Source organism: Apium graveolens, chromosome 7 (assembly GCF_009905375.1).
Source record: "Apium graveolens cultivar Ventura chromosome 7, ASM990537v1, whole genome shotgun sequence".
Taxonomy (NCBI): Eukaryota; Viridiplantae; Streptophyta; class Magnoliopsida; order Apiales; family Apiaceae; genus Apium; species Apium graveolens.
The window spans coordinates 260,274,874-260,300,235 of record NC_133653.1 but is presented as its reverse complement, the minus strand read 5'-3'; the positions used below and the strand labels follow the sequence as shown (position 1 = coordinate 260,300,235).

The 25,362-nt window shown below is 35.0% G+C and overlaps 3 protein-coding genes across 3 annotated transcripts; all 3 read right to left on the bottom strand.

Annotated features, from left to right (window-relative positions):
• Positions 1-702: 702 nt before the first annotated feature.
• On the bottom strand, positions 703-1,176 carry LOC141674787 (uncharacterized). Its single transcript, XM_074481489.1, has one exon. The coding sequence runs from the start codon at positions 1,174-1,176 to the stop codon at positions 703-705; it is 474 nt and encodes a 157-aa protein (XP_074337590.1).
• Positions 1,177-1,331: 155 nt separating this feature from the next.
• Positions 1,332-2,003, bottom strand: LOC141674786 (uncharacterized). The gene has a single exon (XM_074481488.1). The coding sequence runs from the start codon at positions 2,001-2,003 to the stop codon at positions 1,332-1,334; it is 672 nt and encodes a 223-aa protein (XP_074337589.1).
• Positions 2,004-14,100: 12,097 nt separating this feature from the next.
• LOC141674785 (uncharacterized) lies at positions 14,101-14,954 on the bottom strand. The gene is made up of 2 exons (XM_074481487.1): positions 14,829-14,954; positions 14,101-14,655 (listed from the first exon to the last, which is right to left on the bottom strand). Exons 1-2 carry the CDS (start codon positions 14,952-14,954, stop codon positions 14,101-14,103), a joined length of 681 nt encoding a protein of 226 aa, XP_074337588.1.
• Positions 14,955-25,362: the final 10,408 nt, after the last annotated feature.

Genomic DNA, 25,362 nt, shown 5'->3' with positions numbered 1-25,362 from the left:
TTTTCAATCCAAAAGACATAACAAGAAACTCGTCTTGTCTGTAACGAGTCCTGAATGCTATCTTCAGAATATCACTTGCCTTCACTCTTAGTTGATGGTAACCTGACCGTAGATCAATCTTTGAAAAGTATTTTGCTCCTTGAAGCTGATCAAATAAGTCATCGATCCTCGGTAATGGATATCTATTCTTCACCGTGATTCGGTTCAACTCTCGATAATCAATATAGAGTCTCATCGAACCATCCTTCTTATCCACAAATAGAACTGGTGCTCCCCAAGGTGAAAAATTGGGTCTAATAAAACCCTTATCAAGTAACTCCTCCAACTGTTCTTTCAGCTCTTGTACCTCTAACGGACCCATTCTATAAGGTGCCTTGGAAATAGGTTGTGCATCTGGTAACAAATCGATAGAAAATTCTATCTCTCTTTCGGGCGGAAGACCCTCCAAATCTTCGGGAAATACATCTGAAAACTCACGAACAACAAGAACATCTTCTAATTCTGGCTGCACCTTGGACATGTCAATCACATACGCTAAAAATCCTTCACATCCATGAGCAATCATCTTCTTAGCCTTGATGGCCGAAATGAATTTTCCACAACCACTAGGCTTAGAACCCTGAAACACGAACTCAGGCGAATTGGAGTCCCCAAAAATTATTCTTTTTCTGGACAATCAATTGTAGCTTTGTGTCGCTCCAGTCAATCCATCCCCAGTATGATATCAAAGTCCCTCATCTGAATAGGTAAGAGATCAACAAATAGTTCTCTATCGTCTACTCTAACTACACAATCAAGATATTGAGAATTCACAAGTATAGTTACACCTATAGGAGTGCCAACAAAAAAATCCGATATAAGTGCAGTGGATGCAATGTCTAAGTGTTTAACATAAGATGTAGAGATAAATGAATGTGTAGCTCCAGTATCAAATAAGACTATAGCATTTCCATTACCGACAAAAAGTGATCCTGAAATGGTACTTGGAGTACTTGCAGCATCTTTTGCAGTGATGGAAAACACACGACCGGAAGTCTTCTGGTTGTTTTTCTCTCCCTGATCTCTACGATCCCAAGGATTCTTTGGTGGCATCTGATAGTCTTGAATAGTGTGACCCTTCTTTCCATAATTGAAGCATGCTCTAGTAGCCCAATAGCAAGTGCTTCCTCCATGCATCTTTCCACAATGCTCACACTTAGATACTTCCTTATTTCCAGTTTGGTTGAAAGACCTCTTTTGCTCATTTCCTTGATTTCCATTCTTTTGCTGAAATTCCGAGTATTATACCTCTGATCATTTGGTTTGAATCCACCTGAAGACCCACCATTTTCCTAAAATCCATGTCGACGATCGGAAAATTCCTCTTCCCTTTTTCTTTTCTTGAGAAAGTCAACCTGATGAAGCTCTTGATCTCTGACACTATCAACCAAGGTATCCATGGATGTGTAGCGGTTAGAGATGATATGGTTGCCGATGGAATTCTTTAATGCCCACATAAACTTCATGATTTTATCCGCTTCTGACCCAGCCACATATCTCGCATAACCAGCTAACCTCTGAAATCTGACTTGAAAGTCTGCCACCGACTCATCATCTCTCAGAATAATACTCTGATACTCCCTTACATATTCCTCACGTATGCTGGCTGGAAAGTACCTCTGGCCAAACTGAGTTTTGAATATATGCCAACTAAGAGTATTTTTATAGCCAGGTGCATGCGAGGCTACCATAGACTTCCACCAAGTATTAGCATCCCCCTCAAGATGATATATAGAAAATTGAGCCTTTTTCACCTCTGAATACTCCAAGACAATGAAATTTTTCTCCATATGATATATCCAAGCTTCAGCATCCATGGGAGTCTTGGCCTCCTTAAAACAATTGGGTCTTTGCTTCATAAACCGATCAAACATAGTTTGACCATCTCCATCTTGTCCGTTAGCAGTGGGATTCTTCCCACGTAGAACTTCCCGCAACATCTCCATAAAAGTACTCCTATCCATAACAATCTACTGATTATCATTCCCCCCAATATTTCGACTACTGCTACCTCTTGCCATCCTGCACAAAATTTTATGAGTGCACAAACACATATATCACAAAATCATAAATCTACCCATATGAAGTCAACCCAAAACTCACAGGTCAAATCCTAAAGGACAGTCTACAGAAACTATAACCTAAGCTCTGATACCAACGTTGTAACACCCCACTTAAACAAGTAGAGGCTACAAAAGCTAAGCTTTATTTATTAATGGAAGTAAAAACAAGCTAAACATAATTTATTAAGCTAACAAAAGTTCAAAAGATCCAAAATAAAGTTCTCTAACAAGATCCAAAATAATATGGAATAAAACATGTCGTTGACTTTATTTTCAACTAGATAAACAAGCTAAAATCTGGGCAGCACTCATCACACCCCCGCTTTACCCCCGACTACCCGTGGAAAGAAATAAATACGAGTGAGCCAAATGCCCAGTACGAATATATCATTAAAAGATAAAGCAACAGAAGATATTTGATTTTAACAATTAGCCAAGAAGATGAGTAATATGACAATAATTATTTAGAATCAAGGAACAAACTAATCCAAACAAAATCAAAGAAATGGATGAGAACAAGTAAGGTGGGTACTAATAAGGGCATCTTATAAAACCTCTGCTTGCTAGTAAACACCAAGTAAAGCACAGTGCAAAGAGTTCCTTCTCCGTTTATCCACAAGAAGGACAAAATGAAATGTATAAAACATTTCCCAAACAAACAAAATGATCATGATCTTAATCATGTCTCATACCCCAGAGACATGCTCGTATACTCACAACACTGATACGAGTTAGTGCCGTGAGCACCAAAGACTGCAAAAACTCCATGTGTCTCGTCTGTGATTTACCCGCATACAAATAAGTTTAAGAGCCCATGCCAAATGATTACAAAGTGTTGCCAATAATATTGAAAATAAAAGTTGCATGTGACAAATCAAGTATACTGATAGGCAACATAGATCAAAAGTGGTTAAGCATCAACATGGATCAAATATGGCTGAGCAAAAATTAATAAGTGTACATATACAAGATGTACAACTTAACAAAATAAAATATGATAAGATAAATATGATAGGACAATAAGTACAGAGGAAGAAAATATATTTTAAATGAAGAGAAATGGAGGATACTCGTACCTGAAATGAGTCTAAAATATTAAATCACTACCTAGCTCCAAATCAACTTCCAAACCAATCTATAATATTAACACAAATATAACTTATAAACGCCAAACTCTAAAACCCAAAAAGTAAGCTAATAAAATTATAATATTTTATTCATGCTATAGTATATAAACATTTAACTAATAAATAATCTGAATAATATACAAGCTGGTTCATAAAATATAAAAGATATTTTATTAATTTATAAAAGTAATGTAGAAATCTCTAAGTATATAACTTTATAAAAGTAGACAAACTTAAATTATACATTAATTTAACATATTAAATTATAACAACAATTTAAGAAAATGATAAAAATAAATATAACATGCTCTGTGTTTATCATACTAACAAGATTATCAAATTCACTTTTGCACATTAATACTACTACATTACTTACAAATTTTAAATTATTATGCCCAAATATTAGATACTATAATTAATAACATATTGGTTAAAAAAATAATGAGACTAAGGTAACATATATGTTATGAGGAAAACATAATAACATAATATGATTAACAAATGTAAATAATTTATAATTTTAGATAAACAAACAATCAATTATTAATTACTTAACTTAATTAACATAATATTTTGACTACATATGTCGTGTAAATAAAAATACTTTATATATCATTAGTCCCACAAATACCTATTTTGTCAATTTTTAATAAATCTCATAAACTAAATCTTGTGAAAATAGATTTTATTTTACAAATATTTTTACATATTAATTACTAGCACAATATAACATGATAATTCACTACAAGAAATTTGCAATCAGACAACACCTATGAAACAACGGTTGACAAAAAAACTGTTGCCCCAAATTCGTAGACAACTGTGAATTTCCTTTCCTCGAAAAACTGTTGTTAGAGTACATGTAGAACAACGGTTATAGCTGTTTTTTGAAAGACTTCTCTCTGTGACATCCTCTTACCGAGATAGACAACAGTTCGGATTCTGCACTGTTGTCATAAATCTTTCACATAACAGTCAAAAACCATTGTTAATAAGCTAACTTATGGTAGTGTGAGACCACAGTTTTTGGCCTTATTTTGTGTAATTTAGACAAGTGTTTATTATAACACTTATCTTATTGAACATCAAACAATGGATTTTACATACCATTATTAAAAGGAAAGCTCACAGACAATGGTTATTAGTAGTGTTGGGTAAATGAGATTCAAACAACCGGTCTTGTGTCTTGTTGTCTGAACACCTTATTGAGATGATTGTTTTACACATTGTGACAGTAACCATTGTCTGTTGAGTAATGGTAAAAAAAAAATTGACTTGCATATATGCAAGTCCCCACAAAACAGATCCAAAAACATTTAACCAAGAAATTTCCAAACCATGAATCATTCGACCAACAAACTAACAATCAAAAAATCATGAACCAAATCAAAAACCAAAAATACTACCTCAAATGGACGAGTTCAACTATTAAACTAAAAGTTTGGCGATAAATACATACAAATCAAAGTGTACTCTCTTTATAGTAATACAAAGCTGCAAAATGCAATCTCCATTTCATGGAGACCGTATTTTGCAGCTCTTGCATTACTATAAAGAGAGTAAACCTGGACACGTATACATTCATCAACAAACTAAATATTTTTACAAATTTACAAGTTCATCTATGAATTGAAAAATACACAAATTAATCACAATGCCATAATACTACAAGTCCAGTGAAGAGCCTCCGGTAATTGGTTTGAGGTAATTATCATCATCACTGGTAACAAAAACTCTGGTTTACCAAATAAATGCTATAACAGAAACTTAACATTCCAATAACCTGGGAAGAAGCTATAGGAGCAGTCTCCCTCATATTGATTGCCTTTGTTCGTGAAGTTGCTGATGACCGAACAACCATAAAACCTCCACCACCAATCCCACTAGCCATTGCATTAACAACACCTAGGCATAAAGCAGTTGCTACTGCAGCATCAACAGCATGTCCACCCTGTCCAAGAATCGACACTCCAGTTTTTGAACACCGCGCATCATCAGCAGCAACAACTGCTTTATCCGATTCAACAACTTCACCATTTCCAAATGACAAGAAGCTATAGGAGCAGTCTCCCTCATATTGATTGCCTCTGTTCGTGAAGTTGCTGAAGACCGAACAACCATAAAACCTCCACCACCAATCCCACTAGACATTGCATTAACAACACCTAGGCACAAAGCAGTTGCTACTGTAGCATCAACAGCATGTCCACCCTGTCCAAGAATCGACACTCCAGTTTTTGAACACCGCGCATCATCAGCAGCAACAACTGCTTTATCCGATTCAACAACTTCACCATTTCCAAATGACAGACCCTCATTACCATACTTTCCGCCTCCCTTAGTTATTCCAAATTCCAAGTAGCCAGTTAAAGTGAGGCCGGCAACTACATTAAATAGAATGATTAGTCCTTCCAACTACATCAAGATTCCAACTATGCTTTCCAACTATGCTAGTGCCAGATAGTTCAAATCTTTTCATCTTATGTTTTTCTTAATATGATCAATGATTGACTATCTAAAATTGGAACATAACAAATGAACTAAACAAGTCTAATCTAAGCAGTTCTTGAAACCTGAAGACTTCAATTTTTGTCTTGAAGAAGGACTAATACATATAACAATTTACAAAACTGAAAAAAATAAGTTGCACATCCATCGAATAAATTTATATAAGATCCTACATTGAAAAATATAATAAATTAGCAACAGGATAGAGCCGAAAAGTTAAGATAAGATATGCTAAATAACTTACTTATGAACGGTATCTTTGAATTTCTCCTCGTCCAAGAATTGCTGTATCAGGAAAACTAGTTCCCGACTCAAAGACGACATGGTACCTGCTCCCGGGATCCGGAGATACTCTAGCAGAATGTAAGACTAAATTGTAGTGTCAGGTGTATTTATCTCGCATTTCAAATACAACCTTTATGTTTTGTTAAATAGGAATATGGGCTGACTACTATCATAGCATAGCATAGAAATTGTCGAGTGTCGATGTAAGTCAAGGTGTTTTGTACAATCACTTTACTGAACTATATTTATTTGAAAAAGCAAGTGTCACTTGGTCACTAGATCTAGTCTTGTTGAGAATCTGATATTCAATAGTATCACTTATCCAGAATCATGCAGATAGCCTTGACCAGTTGTGACATGTTACTTGACTGCATATTTAGACAAACATAGATCAGGTTGAAACTGAGATAAACAAAGTAATAGTTTGCATGTCAAGAAAATCTTAAACCAAATTGAGAGTGAGATAAACAAAATCATTGTTTAACCAACTAGAAAACTGTAATGCCATTTGCCAGGATACCTTAATAACAAATACAGGCAGCTTTTGAAATTTAGCTACAATGCGGATCCAAGGATTCTGTTTCAGTTCAGAACTAGTTGCTAGAAAGCATCTTCCAGGCCAATGTCCTCTGTGATTTATATTTCATCCTCTAGTCCCATCACTGCTGCTACCTGTTGTAGCTCAGCTTCCAGGATCTAAAAAACAAATACGAAATTTAGTCACTTTTTCGTATGATTCATATTTAAGTAGAAAACAACAGACTCCGGTATTCGACCTTTAGTCTTACTTATAACAACTACTACCTTATAGCCTGCTCCAAACTATCACTAAACTCCAACAATTAATCTCATCGTAACAAACAAATAAACGATACCAACTAACCATAATCAGAATCTACCTTACCAAGAAGAAAGACACAAACTTTCCTACAAAATGAGCCTGTAAGCAACCCAAGATTTATCAAAAAAGCATTAAACAGAAAAACAAACAAAACCCATTAACACTAACTAAAATGGGTCATCAAAGAATCAATCTTTATCTCATTTCCAAATACCAACAAAAAAAATTATTTGCTCTAAATTAGCAAGAAACAATAAAAGCCCATTTCAGATCCACACCCAAAATTCAAATTGCATGTAAAATAAAGATAAGGATTTGAAAAAAGAAGCTTACCTAGGAGCACCAAAAGTAACAGAGCTGGGGTCTTTACTTTCTAAAGCACTTGTTTCTTTTTATTTAATAGGAGCCCCAAATCGGAGCCATAGACATGTCCAGTGGAGAGAAAGAATTTCGGAGTCCTGAAACACCAAAAATTCATGCTTTCATAGAGAGAGTGGGAGAGAGGGAAAGAGAGCATCGATAGAGAAAAGACAGCGGCAGAGAGAGAAGTATTATTGAGGAGTTTTTTGTTTTGGGGGGAAAATGATCGCCCAACAATTCACTATAGAAGCCCATCACTATGTTATAATTGAAGATGAGGACTGAGATTGAAAGTAAAAGGGGGATACATTTTATCAGATTTAGAAGTAAAGGGGGGAAAAAAATTTTGTGAAGGGGGAAATGATTGAGTGACCAAGGGAAAGAATTAAATGAAAGTGAGTATAATATTTTTTATTTTTTTATTTATTTTTATAATGATTAGTGTCAAAATATTTTAATATTTCTATTTATATCATGCAAGATGAATTTTAATTTTTTTAACAATTTTTTCATATGACTAAAATCGATATATCTTAACATCGGTATGATTGGATCATTGAGAAAATTATTTTAAAAAATTAATTTTGTAAATCGGGAACGAGTCTCATTTCGGGACTAGTACTTTTACTAGATTCTTCTAATCCTGACATGCAAGATGGATTTCAAATTTGTTAAAAAAAATTTCATATCACTAAAATTGATATATCTTAACATCCGTATGGTTCGATCGTCGAAAAAATAATTTCAAAAATTAATCTTGTAAATCAGGAACGAGTCTCGTTATCGTGAACGAGACTCGTTCCCGATTTACAAGATTAATTTTTAAAATGATTTTTTCGACGATCCGACCGTACGGATGTTAAGATATATCGATTTTAGTCATATGAAAAAATTATTAAAAAATTTGAAATTCATCTTGCACGTCAGGATTAGAAAAATCCGATAAAAGTACCCCTCCCGACAACGAGACTCGTTCCCGATTTACAAGATTGATTTTTAAAATGATTGTTTCGACGATCCGACCGTACGGATGTTAAGATATATCGATTTTAGTCATATGAAAAAATTATTAAAAAATTTGAAATTCATCTTGCACGTCAGGATTAGAAAAATCCGGTAAAAGTACCCCTCCCGACAACGGGACTCGTTCCCGATATACAAGATTGATTTTTAAAATGATTTTTTCGACGATCCGACCGTACGGATGTTAAGATATATCGATTTTAGTCATATGAAAAAATTATTAAAAAATTTGAAATTCATCTTGCGCGTCAGGATTAGAAAAATCCGATAAAAGTACCCCTCCCGACAACGAGACTCGTTCCTGATTTACAAGATTGATTTTTAAAATGATTGTTTCGACGATCCGACCGTACGGATGTTAAGATATATCGATTTTAGTCATATGAAAAAATTATTAAAAATTTGAAATTCATCTTGCACGTCAGGATTAGAAAAATCCGGTAAAAGTACCCCTCCCGACAACGGGACTCGTTCCCGATATACAAGATTGATTTTTAAAATGATTTTTTCGACGATCCGACCGTACGGATGTTAAGATATATCGATTTTAGTCATATGAAAAAATTATTAAAAAATTTAAAATTCATCTTGCACGACCAGGATTAGAAAAATCCGGTAAAAGCACAACTCCCTAAAACAAGATTCGTTGCTGATTAACGAAATAATTTTTTGAAATGATTTTTTGGACGATCCAACCGTACAAATATTAAAATATATTGATTTTAGCCATGTAAAAAAATAATTAAAAATTTCAAAATTTATCTTGCTTGACTTTATAAGAAAAATGAGGTAAAGGTACAAATCCGTGAAACAAGATTCATTGCTGATTGAAAACATAGTTTTTTAAAATGATTTTTTGGACGATCCAACCATACGGATGTTAAAATATATTTATTTTATCCATTTAAAAAAATAATTAAAAATTATTAATAAATTTAAAATTCATCTTGCATGTCAGGATTAGAAAATTCTAATAAAAGTACCACTCTCAACAACGAGACTCGTTCCGGATTCACAAGATTAATTTTTAAAATATTTTTTTCAACCATCCAACCGTACGGATGTTAAGATATATCAATTTTAGTCTTATGAAAAAATTATTAACAAATTTAAAATTTATCTTGCATGTCAGGATTAGAAAATTCTAGTAAAACTTACACTCCCGACAACGAGACTCGTTCCCGATTCACAAGATTATTTTTTAAATTGGTTTTTTCGAAGATCCAACCGTACGGATGTTAAGATATATCAATTTTAGTCAAAAGAAAAAATTATTAACAAATTTGAAATTAATCTTGCATGTCAGTATTAGAAAAATCCAGTAAAACTACGATAAATATAATTAAAATACGACAAATATAATTAAACTACGACAAATATAATTAAGTATAATACGATAAATATATAATACGATAAATTTAATTAAAATATTAAAAAAAATTATAAATTAAAATATTTATTAAATTATTTTCCCATTATCACCCAATTTTTCCATTCCCTCCAATGAAATTTCATTTCCCCCTTCCTCCAAATTTCATTTCCCCCCTTATCTCTCCCTTTTTTCCTTTAATTCATTTTTTGTGTGATCCCCCAATTTCCCTTTCCCTTTCCCATCTTATCTCTGACCGCCTTCATCTCCCTCATTGTTCCTCTGCCACTCTTCTATCTCCGGTTTCTTACCTTTTTATTTTCAAAATCACATCGATTAAGCCCAGCCCATTCCCTACTCTCACCAACCTGACCCGAAATCCCTTCTCAGTCTCCTCCATTTCACCCCAACTCGAAACCCTTGAAACCGCCGCAATCGCCGTCATTGGAACCAGCTCCGTCGCCTCCGTCGCCGCCATTGTCGTCATTGGAACCAGCCCCGAGTTTGAGAGTCGTGGTTAGGATTTTGGGGATTTTGTTAGGGTTTTGTGATTTGGAGGAGTGGAAGGATGTTAAATTAGGGTTCAAGATGCTCATTAAATTCTTCATTGATAGACGTCCCAAGGTATTTATATCTTCACAATTTGCAATTTGTATTTTTTCAATTTGCTCTGTTAAGCTCAAATGAAATGAAATATGGTGTCATGATTGATGTTTTTAGCTTTAATTCTAATGTCTTTTGTGTTTGTTAGGCAATTGTAGTTTTTTAGTTGCATTTAGTTTAATTTGTTACAAATGTTAGCTGTGGAGGACTGGAGGTGCAGATATGAAGAGGCTGAGAAAGAAGCTGAGAAAGGCTTGACATTTCTGCTAGAGTGGGGAAGTCCATGGGATAAGAGAATATCATGGGAAGGATGGATTGCTTGGGCTAGAGTTTTGTTGATGAAGGCCAAGAAGAAATCTTGGCCACAGACTTCTTGGTGTATACTCAACTTGGGCCTTGTCAGGTAAAAGCCTGTAACTGCTCCTGTTAAATTGTTATAATTCTAATAATCTAAGAGATGCAAGATTTAATGTAAGCTAGTCTGCAAGAACATTATAAACTATTGTCAACTTATAACTTAGTATGTTTGTATATTTTGATTATGTGTTTCCTTGTTCCAAATTCTGATACATTATGTTTATCTTCTTTGAATTGAAAATATATGATTTTCGTTGCGTCGGTCTTAAATTTGATCTCTCTCTCTCTGGGTAAAACTTGGGTGGTCTATTTTAATGGCAGAAATGTGCTGCTAGAGTTGTGTTGAATTAAAACAAAAACTGCGATACATGCTGCGAGTTGGGTTCTTTTTTTTTATATTAAATGATATTTGAGTCATGAATAGTATAAAAGGAGCATGCACTGATTGTAATTATATGCTGGTTATTTTTTTCTGTTGTGGGTTCTTAAATGTGCTCAAGATTGTGTTGTGAATGTTGAAAATGATGGGTGATTTATCAGCCGCAAAATCATCAAATTTATTGCATTGTGTGCTTGCCACTAACCATTAGTTTTGACATTCAAGTTTGGTTATAGGCATAGCAGAACACATATAATATTAATCTATATTCCTCTGAATAATAGCACAATTTAGTTGGTAATCATCTTACACATACTTATGTCAAACCATGTGTTGTGTGTGTGCTCACAACCACTGCTAAAAAAGGGACTGGGGAACCTAAGTAATTCCTGTAATATGCTGTAGAATTGTGCGTACTGATTCCATGAAGAACACCAGCTGCTGGAACACAGAACTTCCATCCTGATCTGCTATTAGGAGAATGAGGGTTTGGGAGGGTGTACAAAGGACAGATAACACGCACCAGTAAGTAATTATTTTGTTTCTTCTTCCTCCATCTTTGCACCAATTTTTTTCAATCTTAACTCTGCTTTTGGTTGTGTCCTTCAGATTGTCGCAGTGAAGCAACTTGACATAAATGGATATCAAGGAAATCGAGAGTTCCTAGCAGAGATTTTGACACTTAGTATTGTTCACCATCCAAACCTTGTCAATCTTTTGGGATATTGTGCTGATGGCCAACAAAAAATCTTAGTCTACGAATACATGCCAAATGGTTCCTTAGTAAATCACCTTGTAGGTAAGATTCTCAACTTGGATTGCATTTATTTGAATTGCGTCTCTATTTAATAAGCACTGATCCATTCTGTAATCTTCATTTTGTATTGAACACGTTCTTAGACTCGTAGATTATCAATTCATCCTTATTATATATTTACATGATTTGTTACACAACTTTATGTTTTTTATTTATTATTTGCAGAGTTCAGCATTGCAGCTATACAATGGTTATAAAGCATCTGAATTGAAATATTCAGATGGTTAGAGATTGGAAGTAATGGTCAAGACTTAAAGTTTCCCCCTGCTAAGAGAGCTGGTAGAATCAAAGGTGGGCAATAGCTAAGGACTAGCCAAGGTGACAGAGCCCCATATAAATCAGTTTTATATAACGAGAAGTGGAAAGCTGCTTCTGAAGTTAGTAACATTCTATTTATTGATGAAGCTTATTATGGAGCCAGTTTAATGCATTTTAAAGAACTGGACCTAATTGGCATGAAAGTGAATTTTACTGGTAACTACCAACTTGTTGGTGAATTTTAATGAAACTTTGTTATACTTGTAATTCTTGTAGAGAACCTTTGTATTGTAAATTTAATTTCAATTGTGAAATAACAATTGAATTATCATTATATAATTTTATTTTAAAATTGGTTTATTTTAAATAATGAGATTAATTTTATAAACAATTGTGTGAAAGTCACTTAAAAAATAATAAAAACCGTTGTATGTCTCACTCCACATATTTTTTTTTAAAAAAACTGTTGTCTTTTGATATTCTTTGCAACAGTTTAAATTATTTTCACTATTGTCTTTTAAAAAAATATTCAGAAAAGAAGTTTATAAAACTGTGTTTATGATAATATTAAATAAGGTAACAACAATGGTTTTTCTACAAAACCATTGTTGTTAAGTTAGGTAGACAACAGTTGAATAAAGAAACAGTTGTTTTAATAAAGTTCCAACAATGGTTAATAAAGAGTAACTGTTGTGCCTTATTGATTGTAACCAGTATTGAAAAACGTTGTTGAATCTCCCTTATTACAACTGTATTAACAACCGTTGTCCAACCTTCGATCACACGAGTGTGGATAGACAACGGAAATTCTACCTGTCAGACAACGAAAAAAAACAGTTGTATGATTGCAAAAATGTTGTAGTGATTATTGTAAAAAACTCACACACATAACTAGTGAATAATAATTAGAAAAACTAGCCAGACACTAACAATATTAAAATATACCATATCACCCAATTAATAAAATGTAAAAACCTAAGAATCATATAATTTCTTAAACCAACTTTATGACATAAAAATTAAAAACAAAAACAACACGGAACATGACTAAGTAGATTACTACTAATTAACATCTTGTAGCCAGTACAAATAACAATTAATTAATTAAATCAATTAAACATGCATTAAACAATAACCTAACACAATATATAAACACATAAACAAATAATATAATAATTTGATAAAACTTACCTGAATTTAAAGCCTGATATAATTATGTAAAAAAAATGTGTACAAATAATTATAAACCTGAAAATAAAAATGACTAATATTAGTATACAACATAAATAATAGTCATTAAATTATGTGGTGATTAAATTTTTAACTAAACCTCCACAAGGTGTACACTTCTTTGAAACTTTTGGTAAGGCTTAACCTAGCTTCCTTGTGAAACTCTTTCTCCTCCTCTAAATGCTTCCTTGTGAATCTCTTTCTCCTTCTCTAAATCTTTGACAACCCAGTACTTAACCGTGACACTCCAACCAGTTAGTTCTTTTCTGACCTTGTCGGAGTTGTACGCCAAAACTTTCTTTCCTATGCACCACCTCTTCTCTTGCTAGTAAGTTATATAATTCTACTAATAATAGTTTTCATTTCTGTTGGTTTTCAGCTGTCGCTCTGAGATAAATTTTGTGTGATAGCACTAACAGGGTGACTCTGTTTATATGATAAACAGGTCTAACAAATTATGAAACTGTTGTCCATAATTTTCTCCACATTTTTCCACATCATCTCCCCATTAGCTGTTTAAAAATATCTTATCACGTACTTCGTAGTTTGACTTCAAATTTTAAACAACAAAAAGATAGCTTACAAATTCAAATTATAAACAACCAATTATCTAAATAAAACATTCTCCATAATTTTGAATTCTAAAAATAATTAATCATATATTTACTAGTTTATTACACTAACAATGTAACAAATAAAATATGGGGTATTATATTCTTCCCTCCTTAAAATAATTTTATCCTCAAAATTCTAGTGAAGTATCTGATTCGAAGTGGTACGGATATCTTGCGCGAACTGAATCCTCAGTTTCCCAAGTAGCTTCTCGAACATCATGATTTTTTCATAAAACTTTAATAAAAGAGATCGTGTTCTTGCGCAACACTCTCCCCTCCCTCGCCAATATAGCTTCAGCTTCTTCTTCACAAGATAAATCTTCACGAAATACATCTAAGGGATACTGAACAACATGATTAGGATGATATACATACTTCCTCAGAACTGATGCATGAAACACATTGTGCACCCATGACAATTGTGGTAGTAAAGCGACTCTATATGCCACAGCTCCAACCCTCTCACGAATCTCAAAAGGTCCTATATACCTCGGACTTAGTTTACCCTTCTGACCGAATCGCTGAATGCCTCTTTGAGGAGATACCTTAAGGAAGACCTTGTCTCCTGCTTTAAATTCATATTCTCGTCTACCCTTATCAGCATAACTCTTCTGTCTAGATCGAGCTTGTTCAAGTCTTTCTCGAGCAACTGCTACCTTATCTGTAGTGACTTGGACTAGACCGGAACCCTCTAAAAGCTTCTCTCCTACTTCATTCCAACAAATAGGTGGTCTGCACTTGCGCCCATAGAGTGCCTCAAAAGAAGCCATTCCAATGCTGCTCTGCCAACTGTTATTATAAGCAAATTCAACCAAAGGCAAATAGTCATCCAAATTTCCATACCACTCTAATGCACATGCTCACAACAAGTCCTCCAAGGTCTGAATTATCCTCTCTGACTGCCCATCCGATTGTGGATGAAAAGTTGTGCTATAGTTCAACTTGGGCCCCATACCTTTTGAAATCCTTTCCAAAATCTTGAAGTGAATCTGGGATCTCCGTCGGACACGATCGAAACTGGAATCCCGTGTAGTCTAACAATCTCATTCCTGTATAATAGCGCTAAGCTCTCCAAGTTCATGTTCTCATGGATTGCCAAAAGTGAGCAGATTTAGTGAGTCTATCTATAATCACCCATATCACATCATGTTCTTAAAAGTCTTAGGCAGTCCTATGATAAAATCCATGCAATATTCTCCCACTTCCAAGTAGGTAACTCCAATGGTTGTAATAATCCACTTGACCTCTGGTGCTCAATCTTTACCTGTTGACAAGTCAAACACTTCGAACAAAATCGACAATATCTCGTTTCATGCCACTCCACCAAAAGTGTTCCTTTAAATCTCGATACATCTTTGTCTCATCTGGATGAATAGAAAACGGTGATCTATGAGCCTCTTCCATCAATTCCTCCCTAAGGTCCTTGTTAGCAGGAACACATAGACGATTATACATCGATGGAATGCCATGATCATCAAAATGAAATCCTGGTTGCTTTTCAGGATCAATATTCATGGACAAAAGACCATAATTCTCCATCTCCATCATGAGCTGCCTTAATCCTAGTGATAAGACTAGGTTCGACATGCAAACTTGCCTACCATACCAACTGTATCCCGATGATAAAACTCCAAAACAAATTTCTCAATCTCACGTAAAGAGGATGTTGTTGTGTCACCAACGCGGCTAAATTCTCAAATCCTTTCTCTGCTTAAAGCATTTGCAACCTTATTAGCCTTTCGGGGATGATACTGAATGCTTCACAACACATCATAGTCTTTCAATAATGCAATCTATTGTCTTTGCCTCATAGTAAGCTCTTTCTACGTGAATATGTACTTCAAACTCTTGTGGTCAGTAAATATCTCACACTTATCACCATACAAATGGTGTCTCCATATCTTCAATGCAAAAATGACGGCTGCAAGCTCTAAGTCATGTGTCGGATAATTCACCTCGTGAGGCTTTAAGTATCTGAAGCGTAGGCAATCACATTTCCATGTTGCATCAAGACATAGCCAAGTCCCTTCTTTGAAGCATCGCTATAAATCACATAGCTTCCCAATCCTGATAGTAGTGTCAATACTGGTGATGTCACAAGTCCTTCTTCAATTCCTGAAAACTAGTCTCACACTCATCGGTCCATATGAACGTGTTGCTTTTTCGAGTCAACTGTGTCAATGGCATCGCAATTGTCGAAAAGCCTTCTACAAATTGGTGATAGTAGCCCGCGAGTCCCAAGAAACTCCTCAACTTCTGTCGCAGTGCTAGATCTTGGCCAATTGGTAATAGCCTCAACCTTGGCTGGATCCACCTTGATTCTATCTACTGATACAATATGTCCCAAAACTGCAACTTGATCAAGACAAAATTCACACTTCTTGTATTTTGCATACAATTGTTATTCCCTAGTATTTCCAACACAACTCGAAGATGCTCCTCATGAACCTCCACTGACTTTGAATACACCAATATATCATCAATAAACACAATCAGAAACTTTTCCTGAAAAATCCTTGAATACCCTGTTCATTAGGTCCATGAAAACTGCAGGTGCATTTTTCAATCCAAAGACATAACAAGAAACTCGTCGTGTCGATAACGAGTCCTGAATGATATCTTCGGAATATCACTTGCCTTCACTCTTAGTTGATGGTAACCTGACCGGAGATCAATCTTGAAAAATATTTTGCTCCTTGAGCTGATCAAATAATTCATCGATCCTCGGTAATGGATATCTATTCTTCACCGTGATTCGGTTCAACTCTCGATAATCAATACAGAGTCTCATCGAACCCTCCTTCTTATTCACAATGAACTGGTGCTCCCCCAAGCGAAAAAACTGGGTATAATAAAACCCTTATCGAGTAACTCCTCCAGCTGTTCTTTCAGCTCTTGTACCTCTAACGGAGCCATCTATAAGGGCCTTGGAAATAGGTTGTGCATCTGGTAACAAATCGATAGAAAATTCTATCTCTCTTTCGGGCAGAAGACCCTCCAAATCTTCGGGAAATACATCTGAAAACTCAACGAACAACAAGAACATCTTCTAATTTCTGGCTGCACCTTGGACATGTCAATCACATACGCTAAAAATCCTTCACATCCATGAGCAATCATCTTCTTAGCCTTGATGGCCGAAATGAATTTCCACAACCACTAGGCTTAGAACCCTGAAACACGAACTCAGGCGAATTGGAGTCCCCAAAAATTATTCTTTTTCCTGGACAATCAATTATAGCTTTGTGTCGCTCCAGTCAATCCATCCCCAGTATGATATCAAAGTCCCTCATCTGAATAGGTAAGAGATCAACAAATAGTTCTCTATCGTCTACTCTAACTACACAATCAAGATATTGAGAATTCACAAGTATAGTTACACCTATAGGAGTGCCAACAAAAAAATCCGATATAAGTGCAGTGGATGCAATGTCTAAGTGTTTAACATAAGATGTAGAGATAAATGAATGTGTAGCTCCAGTATCAAATAAGACTATAGCATTTCCATTACCGACAAAAAGTGATCCTGAAATGGTACTTGGAGTACTTGCAGCATCTTTGCAGTGATGGAAAACACACGACCGGAAGTCTTCTGGTTATTTTTCTCTCCCTGATCTCTACGATCCCAAGGATTCTTTGGTGGCATCTGACAGTCTTGAATAGTGTGACCCTTCTTTCCATAATTGAAGCATGCTCTAGTAGCCCAATAGCAAGTGCTTCCTCCATGCATCTTTCCACAATGCTCACACTTAGATACTTCCTTGTTTCCAGTTTGGTTGAAAGACCTCTTTTGCTCATTTCCTTGATTTCCATTCTTTTGCTGAAATTCCGAGTATTATACCTCTGATCATTTGGTTTGAATCCACCTGAAGACCCACCATTTTTCTGAAATCCATATCGACGATCGGAAAATTCCTCTTCCCTTTTTCTTTTCTTGAGAAAGTCAACCTGATGAAGCTCTTGATCTCTGACACTATCAACCAAGGTATCCATGATGTGTAGCGGTTAGAGATGATATGGTTGCCGATGGAATTCTTTAATGCCCACATAAACTTCATGATTTTATCCGAATCTGACCCCAGCCATATATCTCGTATAACCAGCTAACCTCTGAAATCTGACTTGAAAGTCTGCCACCGACTCATCATCTCTCAGAATAATACTCTGATACTCCCTTATATATTTCCTCACGTATGCTGGCTGGAAAGTACCTCTGGCCAAACTACGTTTTGAATATATGCCAACTAAGAGTATTTTCATAGCCAGGTGCATGCGAGGCTACCATAGACTTCACCAAGTATTAGCATCCCCCTCAAGATGATATGTAGAAAATTGAGACTTTTTCACCTCTGAATACTCCAAGACAATGAAATTTTTTCTCCATGTGATATATCCAAGCTCAGCTCCATGGGAGTCTTGGCCCTCCTTAAAACAATTGGGTCTTTGCTTCATAAACCGATCAAACATAGTTTGACCATCTCGATCTTGCCCCGTTAGCAGGGGGATTCTTCTCACGTTGAACTTCCCGCAACATCTCCATAAAAGTACTCCTATCCATACTAAATCTACTGATTATCATTCCCCCAAATATTTCGACTACTGCCTACCTCTTGCCATCCTGCACAAAATTTATGAGTGCACAAACACATATATCACAAAATCATAAATCTACCCGTATGAAGTCAACCCAAAACTCACAGGTCAAATCCTAAAGGACAGTCTACAGAAACTATAACCTAAGCTCTGATACCAACGTTGTAAACCCCACTTAAACAAGTAGAGGCTACAAAAGCTAGCTTTATTTATTATTGGAAGGTAAAAACCAAGCTAAACATAATTTATTAAGCTAACAAAAGTTCAAAAGATCCAAATAAAGTTCTCTAACAAGATCCAAAATAATATGGAATAAACATGTTCTTGACTTTATTTTCAACTAGATAAACAAGCTAAAATCTGGGCAGCACTCAGCACAACCCCCGCTTACCCCCGACTACCCGTGGAAAGAAATAAATACGAGTGAGCCAAATGCACAGTACGAATATACAGTAAAGATAAAGCAACGAAATATATTTGATTTAACAATTAGCCAAGAAGATGAGTAATATGACAGTAATTATTTAGAATCAAGGAACAAACTAATCCAAACAAAATCAAAGAAATGGATGAGAACAAGTAGGTGAGTACTAATAAGGGCATCTTATAAAACCTCTGCTTGCTAGTAAACACCAAGTAAGCACAGTGCAAAGAGTTCCTTCTCCGGTTATCCACAAGAAGGACAAAATGAAATGTATAAAACATTTCCCAAACAAACAAAATGATCATGATCTTAATCATGTCTCATACCCCAGAGACATGCTCGTATACTCACAACACTGGATACGAGTTAGTGCCGTGAGCATCAAAGACTGCAAAACACCATGTGTCTCATCTGTGATTTACCCGCATACAAATAAGTTTAAGAGCCCATGACAAATGATTCACAAAGTGTTGCAATAATATTGAAAATAAAAGTTGCATGTGACAAATCAAGTATACTGATAGGCAACATAGATCCAAAGTGGTTAAGCATCAACAGGGATTCAAATATGGCTGAGCAAAAATTAATAAGTGTACATATACAAGATGTACAACTTACAAAATAAAATATGATAAGATAAATATGATAGGACAATAAGTACACAGGACGAAAATATAATTTTAAATGGAGAGAAATGGAGGATACTCGTACTTGAAATGAGTCTAAAATATTAAATCACTACCTAGCTCCAAATCAACTTCCAAACAATCTATAATTCAACACAAATATAACTTATAAACGCCAAACTCTAAAACCCAAAAAGTAAGCTAATAAATTATAATATTTTATTCATGCTATAGTATATAAAACATTTAACTAACAAATAATCTGAATAATATACAAGCTGGTTCATAAAATATAAAAGAATATTTTATTAATTTATAAAAGTAATGTAGAAAATCTCTAAGTATATAACTTTATAAAAGTAGACAAACTTAAATTATACATTAATTTAACATATTAAATTATAACAACAATTTAAGAAAATGATAAAAATAAATATAACAGCTCTGTGTTTATCATACTAACAAGATTATCAAATTCACTTTGCACATTAATACTACTACATTACTTACAAATTTTAAATTATTATGCCCAAATATTAGATACTATAATTAATAACATATTGCTTTAAAAAATAATGAGAATAAGGTAACATATATGTTATGAGGAAAACATAATAACATAATATGATTAACAAATGTAAATAATTTATAATTTTTAGATAAACAAACCAATCAGTTATTAATTACTTAACTTAATTAACATAATATTTTGACTACATATGTCCTGTAAATTAAAATACTTTATATATCATTAGTCCCACAAATACATATTTTGTCAATTTTTAATAAATCTCATAAACTAAATCTTGTGAAAAATAGATTTTATTTTACATATATTGTTACATATTAATTACTAGCACAATATAACATGATAATTATTGTAAAAAACTCATACACATAACTAGTGAATAATAATTAGAAAAACTAGCCAGACACTAACAATATTAAAATATACCATATCACCCAATTAATAAAATGTAAAAACCTAAGAATCATATAATTTCTTAAACCAACTTTATGACATAAAAATTAAAAACAAAAACAACACGGAACATGACTAAGTAGATTACTACTAATTAAACATCTTGTAGCCAGTACAAATAACAATTAATTAATTAAATCAATTACACATGCATTAAACAATAACCTATCACAATATATAATCACATAAATAAATATTATAATAATTTGATAAAACTTACGTGAATTTAGAGCCTGATATAATTATGTAAAAAAAATGTGTACAAATAATTATAACCTGAAAATAAAATGACTAATATTAGTATACAACATAAATAATAGTCATTAAATTATGTGGTGATTAAATTTTTAACTAAACCTCCACAAGGTGTACACTTCTTTGAAACTTTTGGTAAGGCTTAACCTAGATTCCTTGTGAAACTCTTTCTCCTCCTCTAAATGCTTCCTTGTGAATCTCTTTTTCCTCCTCTAAATCTTTGACAACCCAGTACTTAACCGGACACTCCAACCAAATAGTTCTTTTCTGACCTTGTCGGAGTTGTACGCCAAAACTTTCTTTCCTATGCACCACCTCTTCTCTTGCTAGTAAGTTATATATTCTACTAATAATAGTTTTCATTTCTGTTGGCTTTCAGCTGTCGCTCTGAGATAAATTTTGTGTGATAACACTAACAGGGTGACTCCATATAAACAGGTCTAACAAATTATGAAACTGTTGTCCATAATTTTCTCCACATTTTTCCACATCATCTCCCCATTAGCTGTTTAAAAAATATCTTATCACGTACTTCGTAGTTTGACTTCAAATTTTAAACAACAAAAAGATAGCTTACAAATTCAAATTATAACAACCAATTATCTAAATAAAACGTTCTCCATAATTTTGAATTCTAAAAATAATTAATCATATATTTACTAGTTTATTACACTAACAATGTAACAAATAAAATATGGGGTATTATATTCTTCCTCCTTAAAATAATTTTAATCCTCAAAATTCTAGTGAAGTATCTGATTCGAAGTGGTACGGATATCTTGCGCGAACTGAATCCTCAGTTTCCCAAGTAGCTTCATCGAACATCATGATTTTTTTCATAAAAACTTTAATAAAAGAGATCGTGTTTCTTCGCGCAACACTCTCCCCTCCCTCGCCAATATAGCTTCAGCTTCTTCTTCACAATATAAATCGTTCACGAAATGCATCTAAGGGATACTGAAACAACATGATTAGGATGATATACATACTTCCTCAGAACTGATGCATGAAACACATTGTGCACCCAGTAACAATTGTGGTAGTAAAGCGACTCTATATGCCACAACTCAACCCTCTCACGAATCTCAAAAGGTCCTATATACCTCGACTTAGTTTACCCTTCTGACCGAATCGCTGAATGCCTCTCTGAGGAGATACCTTAAGGAAGACCTTGTCCCCTGCTGTAAATTCATATTCTCGTCTACCCTTATCAGCATAACTCTTCTGTCTAGATCGAGCTTGTTCAGTCTTTCTCGAGCAACTGCTACCTTATCTGTAGTGACTTGGACTAGACCGGAACCCTCTAAAAGCTTCTCTCCTACTTCATTCCAACAAATAGGTTGGTCTGCACTTGCGCCCATAAGTGCCTCAAAAGAAGCCATACCAATGCTGCTCCTGCCAACTGTTATTATAAGCAAATTCAACCAAAGGCAAATAGTCATCCAAATTCCATACCACTCTAATGCACATGCTCACAACAAGTCCTCCAAGGTCTGAATTGTCCTCTCTGACTGCCCATCCGATTGTGGATGAAAAGTTGTGCTATAGTTCAACTTGGTGCCCCCATACCTTTTGAAATCCTTTCCAAATCTTGAAGTGAATCTGGGATCTCCGTCGGGACACGATCGAAACTGGAATCCCGTGTAGTCTAACAATCTCATTCCTGTATAATAGCGCTAAGCTCTCCAAGTTCATGTTCTCATGGATTGCCAAAAAGTGAGCAGATTTAGTGGTTCTATCTACAATCACCCATATCGCATCATGTTTCTTAAAAGTCTTAGGCAGTCCTATGATAAAATCCATGTAAATATTCTCCCACTTCCAAGTAGGTAACTCCAATGGTTGTAATAATCCACTTGGCCTCTGGTGCTCAATCTTTACCTGTTGACAAGTCAAACACTTCGAAACAAAATCGACAATATCTCGTTTCATGCCACTCCACCAAAAGTGTTCCTTTAAATCTCGATACATCTTTGTCTCACCTGGATGAATAGAAAATGGTGATCTATGAGCCTCTTCCATTAATTCCTCCCTAAGTTCCTTGTTAGTAGGAACACATAGACGATTATACATCGATGGAATGCCATGATCATCAAAATGAAATCCTGGTTGCTTTTCAGGATCAATATTCTGGACAAAAGACCATAATTCTCCATCTCCATCATGAGCTGCCTTAATCCTAGTGATAAGACTAGGCTCGACATGCAAACTTGCTACCATACCAACTGTATCCCGATGATAAAACTCCAAACCAAATTCTCAATCTCACGTTAAAGAGGAGGTTGTTGTGTCACCAACGCGGCTAAATTCTCAAAATCCTTTCTGCTTAAAGCATTTGCAACCTAATTAGCCTTTCGGGGATGATACTGAATGCTCACATCATAGTCTTTCAATAATTCAATCCATTGTCTTTGCCTCATATTAAGCTCTTTCTACGTGAATATGTACTTCAAACTCTTGTGGTCACTAAATATCTCACACTTATCACCATACAAATGGTGTCTCCATATCTTCAATGCAAAAATGACGGCTTCAAGGTCTAAGTCATGTGTCGGACAATTCACCTCGTGAGGCTTTAAGTATCTTGAAGCGTAGGCAATCACATTTCCATGTTGCATCAAAACATAGCCAAGTCCCTTCTTTGAAGCATCACTATAAATCACATAGCTTCCCAATCCTGATAGTAGTGTCAATATTGGTGATGTCACAAGTCTCTTCTTTAATTCTTGAAAACTAGTCTGACACTCATCGGTCCATATGAACTTGTTGCTTTTTCGAGTCAACTGTGTCAATGGCATCGCAATTGTCGAAAAGCCTTCTACAAATCGGTGATAGTAGCCCGCGAGTCCCAAGAAACTCCTCACTTCTATCGCAGTGCTAGATCTTGGCCAATTGGTAATAGCCTCAACCTTGGCTGGATCCACCTTGATTCTATCTGCTGATACAATATATCCTAAAAATGCAACTTGATCAAGACAAAATTCACACTTCTTGTATTTTGCATACAATTTGTTATTCCCTAGTATTTCCAACACAAACTCGAAGATGCTCTTCATGAACCTCCACTGACTTTGAATACACCAATATATCATCAATAAACACAATCAGAAACTTGTCCAGGAAAATCCTTGAATACCCTGTTCATTAGGTCCATGAAAACTGCAGGTGCATTTTTCAATCCAAAAGACATAACAAGAAACTCGTCGTGTCTGTAACGAGTCCTGAATGCTATCTTCGGAATATCACTTGCCTTCACTCTTAGTTGATGGTAACCTGACCGTAAGATCAATCTTTGAAAAGTATTTTGCTCCTTGAAGCTGATCAAATAAGTCATCGATCCTCGGTAATGGATATCTATTCTTCACCGTGATTCGGTTCAACTCTCGATAATCAATATAGAGTCTCATCGAACCATCCTTCTTATTCACAAATAGAATGGTGCTACCCAAGGCGAAAAAACTGGTTCTAATAAAACCCTTATCAAGTAACTCCTCAGCTGTTCTTTCAGCTCTTGTACCTCTAACGGAGCCATTCTATAAGGTGCCTTAGAAATAGGTTGTGCATCTGGTAACAAATCGATAGAAAATTCTATCTCTCTTCGGGCGGAAGACCCTCCAAATCTTCGGGAAATACATCTGAAAACTCACGAACAACAAGAACATCTTCTAATTCTGGCTGCACCTTGGACATGTCAATCACATACGCTAAAAATCCTTCACATCCATGAGCAATCATCTTCTTAGCCTTGATGGCCGAAATGAATTTTCCACAACCACTAGGCTTAGAACCCTGAAACACGAACTCAGGCGAATTGGAGTCCCCAAAAATTATTCTTTTTCCTGGACAATCAATTGTAGCTTTGTGTCGCTCCAGTCAATCCATCCCCAGTATGATATCAAAGTCCCTCATCTGAATAGGTAAGAGATCAACAAATAGTTCTCTATCATCTACTCTAACTACACAATCAAGATATTGAGAATTCACAAGTATAGTTACACTATAGGAGTGCCAACAAAAAAATCCGATATAAGTGCCAGTGGATGCAATGTCTAAGTGTTTAACATAAGATGTAGAGATAAATGAATGTGTAGCTCCAGTATCAAATAAGACTATAGCATTTCCATTACCGATAAAAAGTGATCCTGAAATGGTACTTGGAGTACTTGCAGCATCTTTTGCAGTGATGGAAAACACACGACCGGAAGCTTCTGGTTTGTTTTTCTCTCCCTGATCTCTACGATCCCAAGGATTCTTTGTGGCATCTGACAGTCTTGAATAGTGTGACCCTTCTTTCCATAATTGAAGACTATGCTCTAGTAGCCCAATATCAAGTGCTTCCTCCATGCATCTTTGCACAATGGTCACACTTAGATACTTCCTTATTTCTAGTTTGGTTTGATAAGACCTCTTTTGCTCATTTCCTTGATTTCCATTCTTTTGCTGAAATTCCGACTATATACCTATGATCATTTGGTTTGAATCCACCTGAAGACCCACCATTTTTCTGAAATCCATGTCGACGATCGGAAAATTCCTCTTCCCTTTTTCCTTTCTTGAAAAAGTCAACCTGATGAAGCTCTTGATCTCTGACACTATCAACCAAGGTATC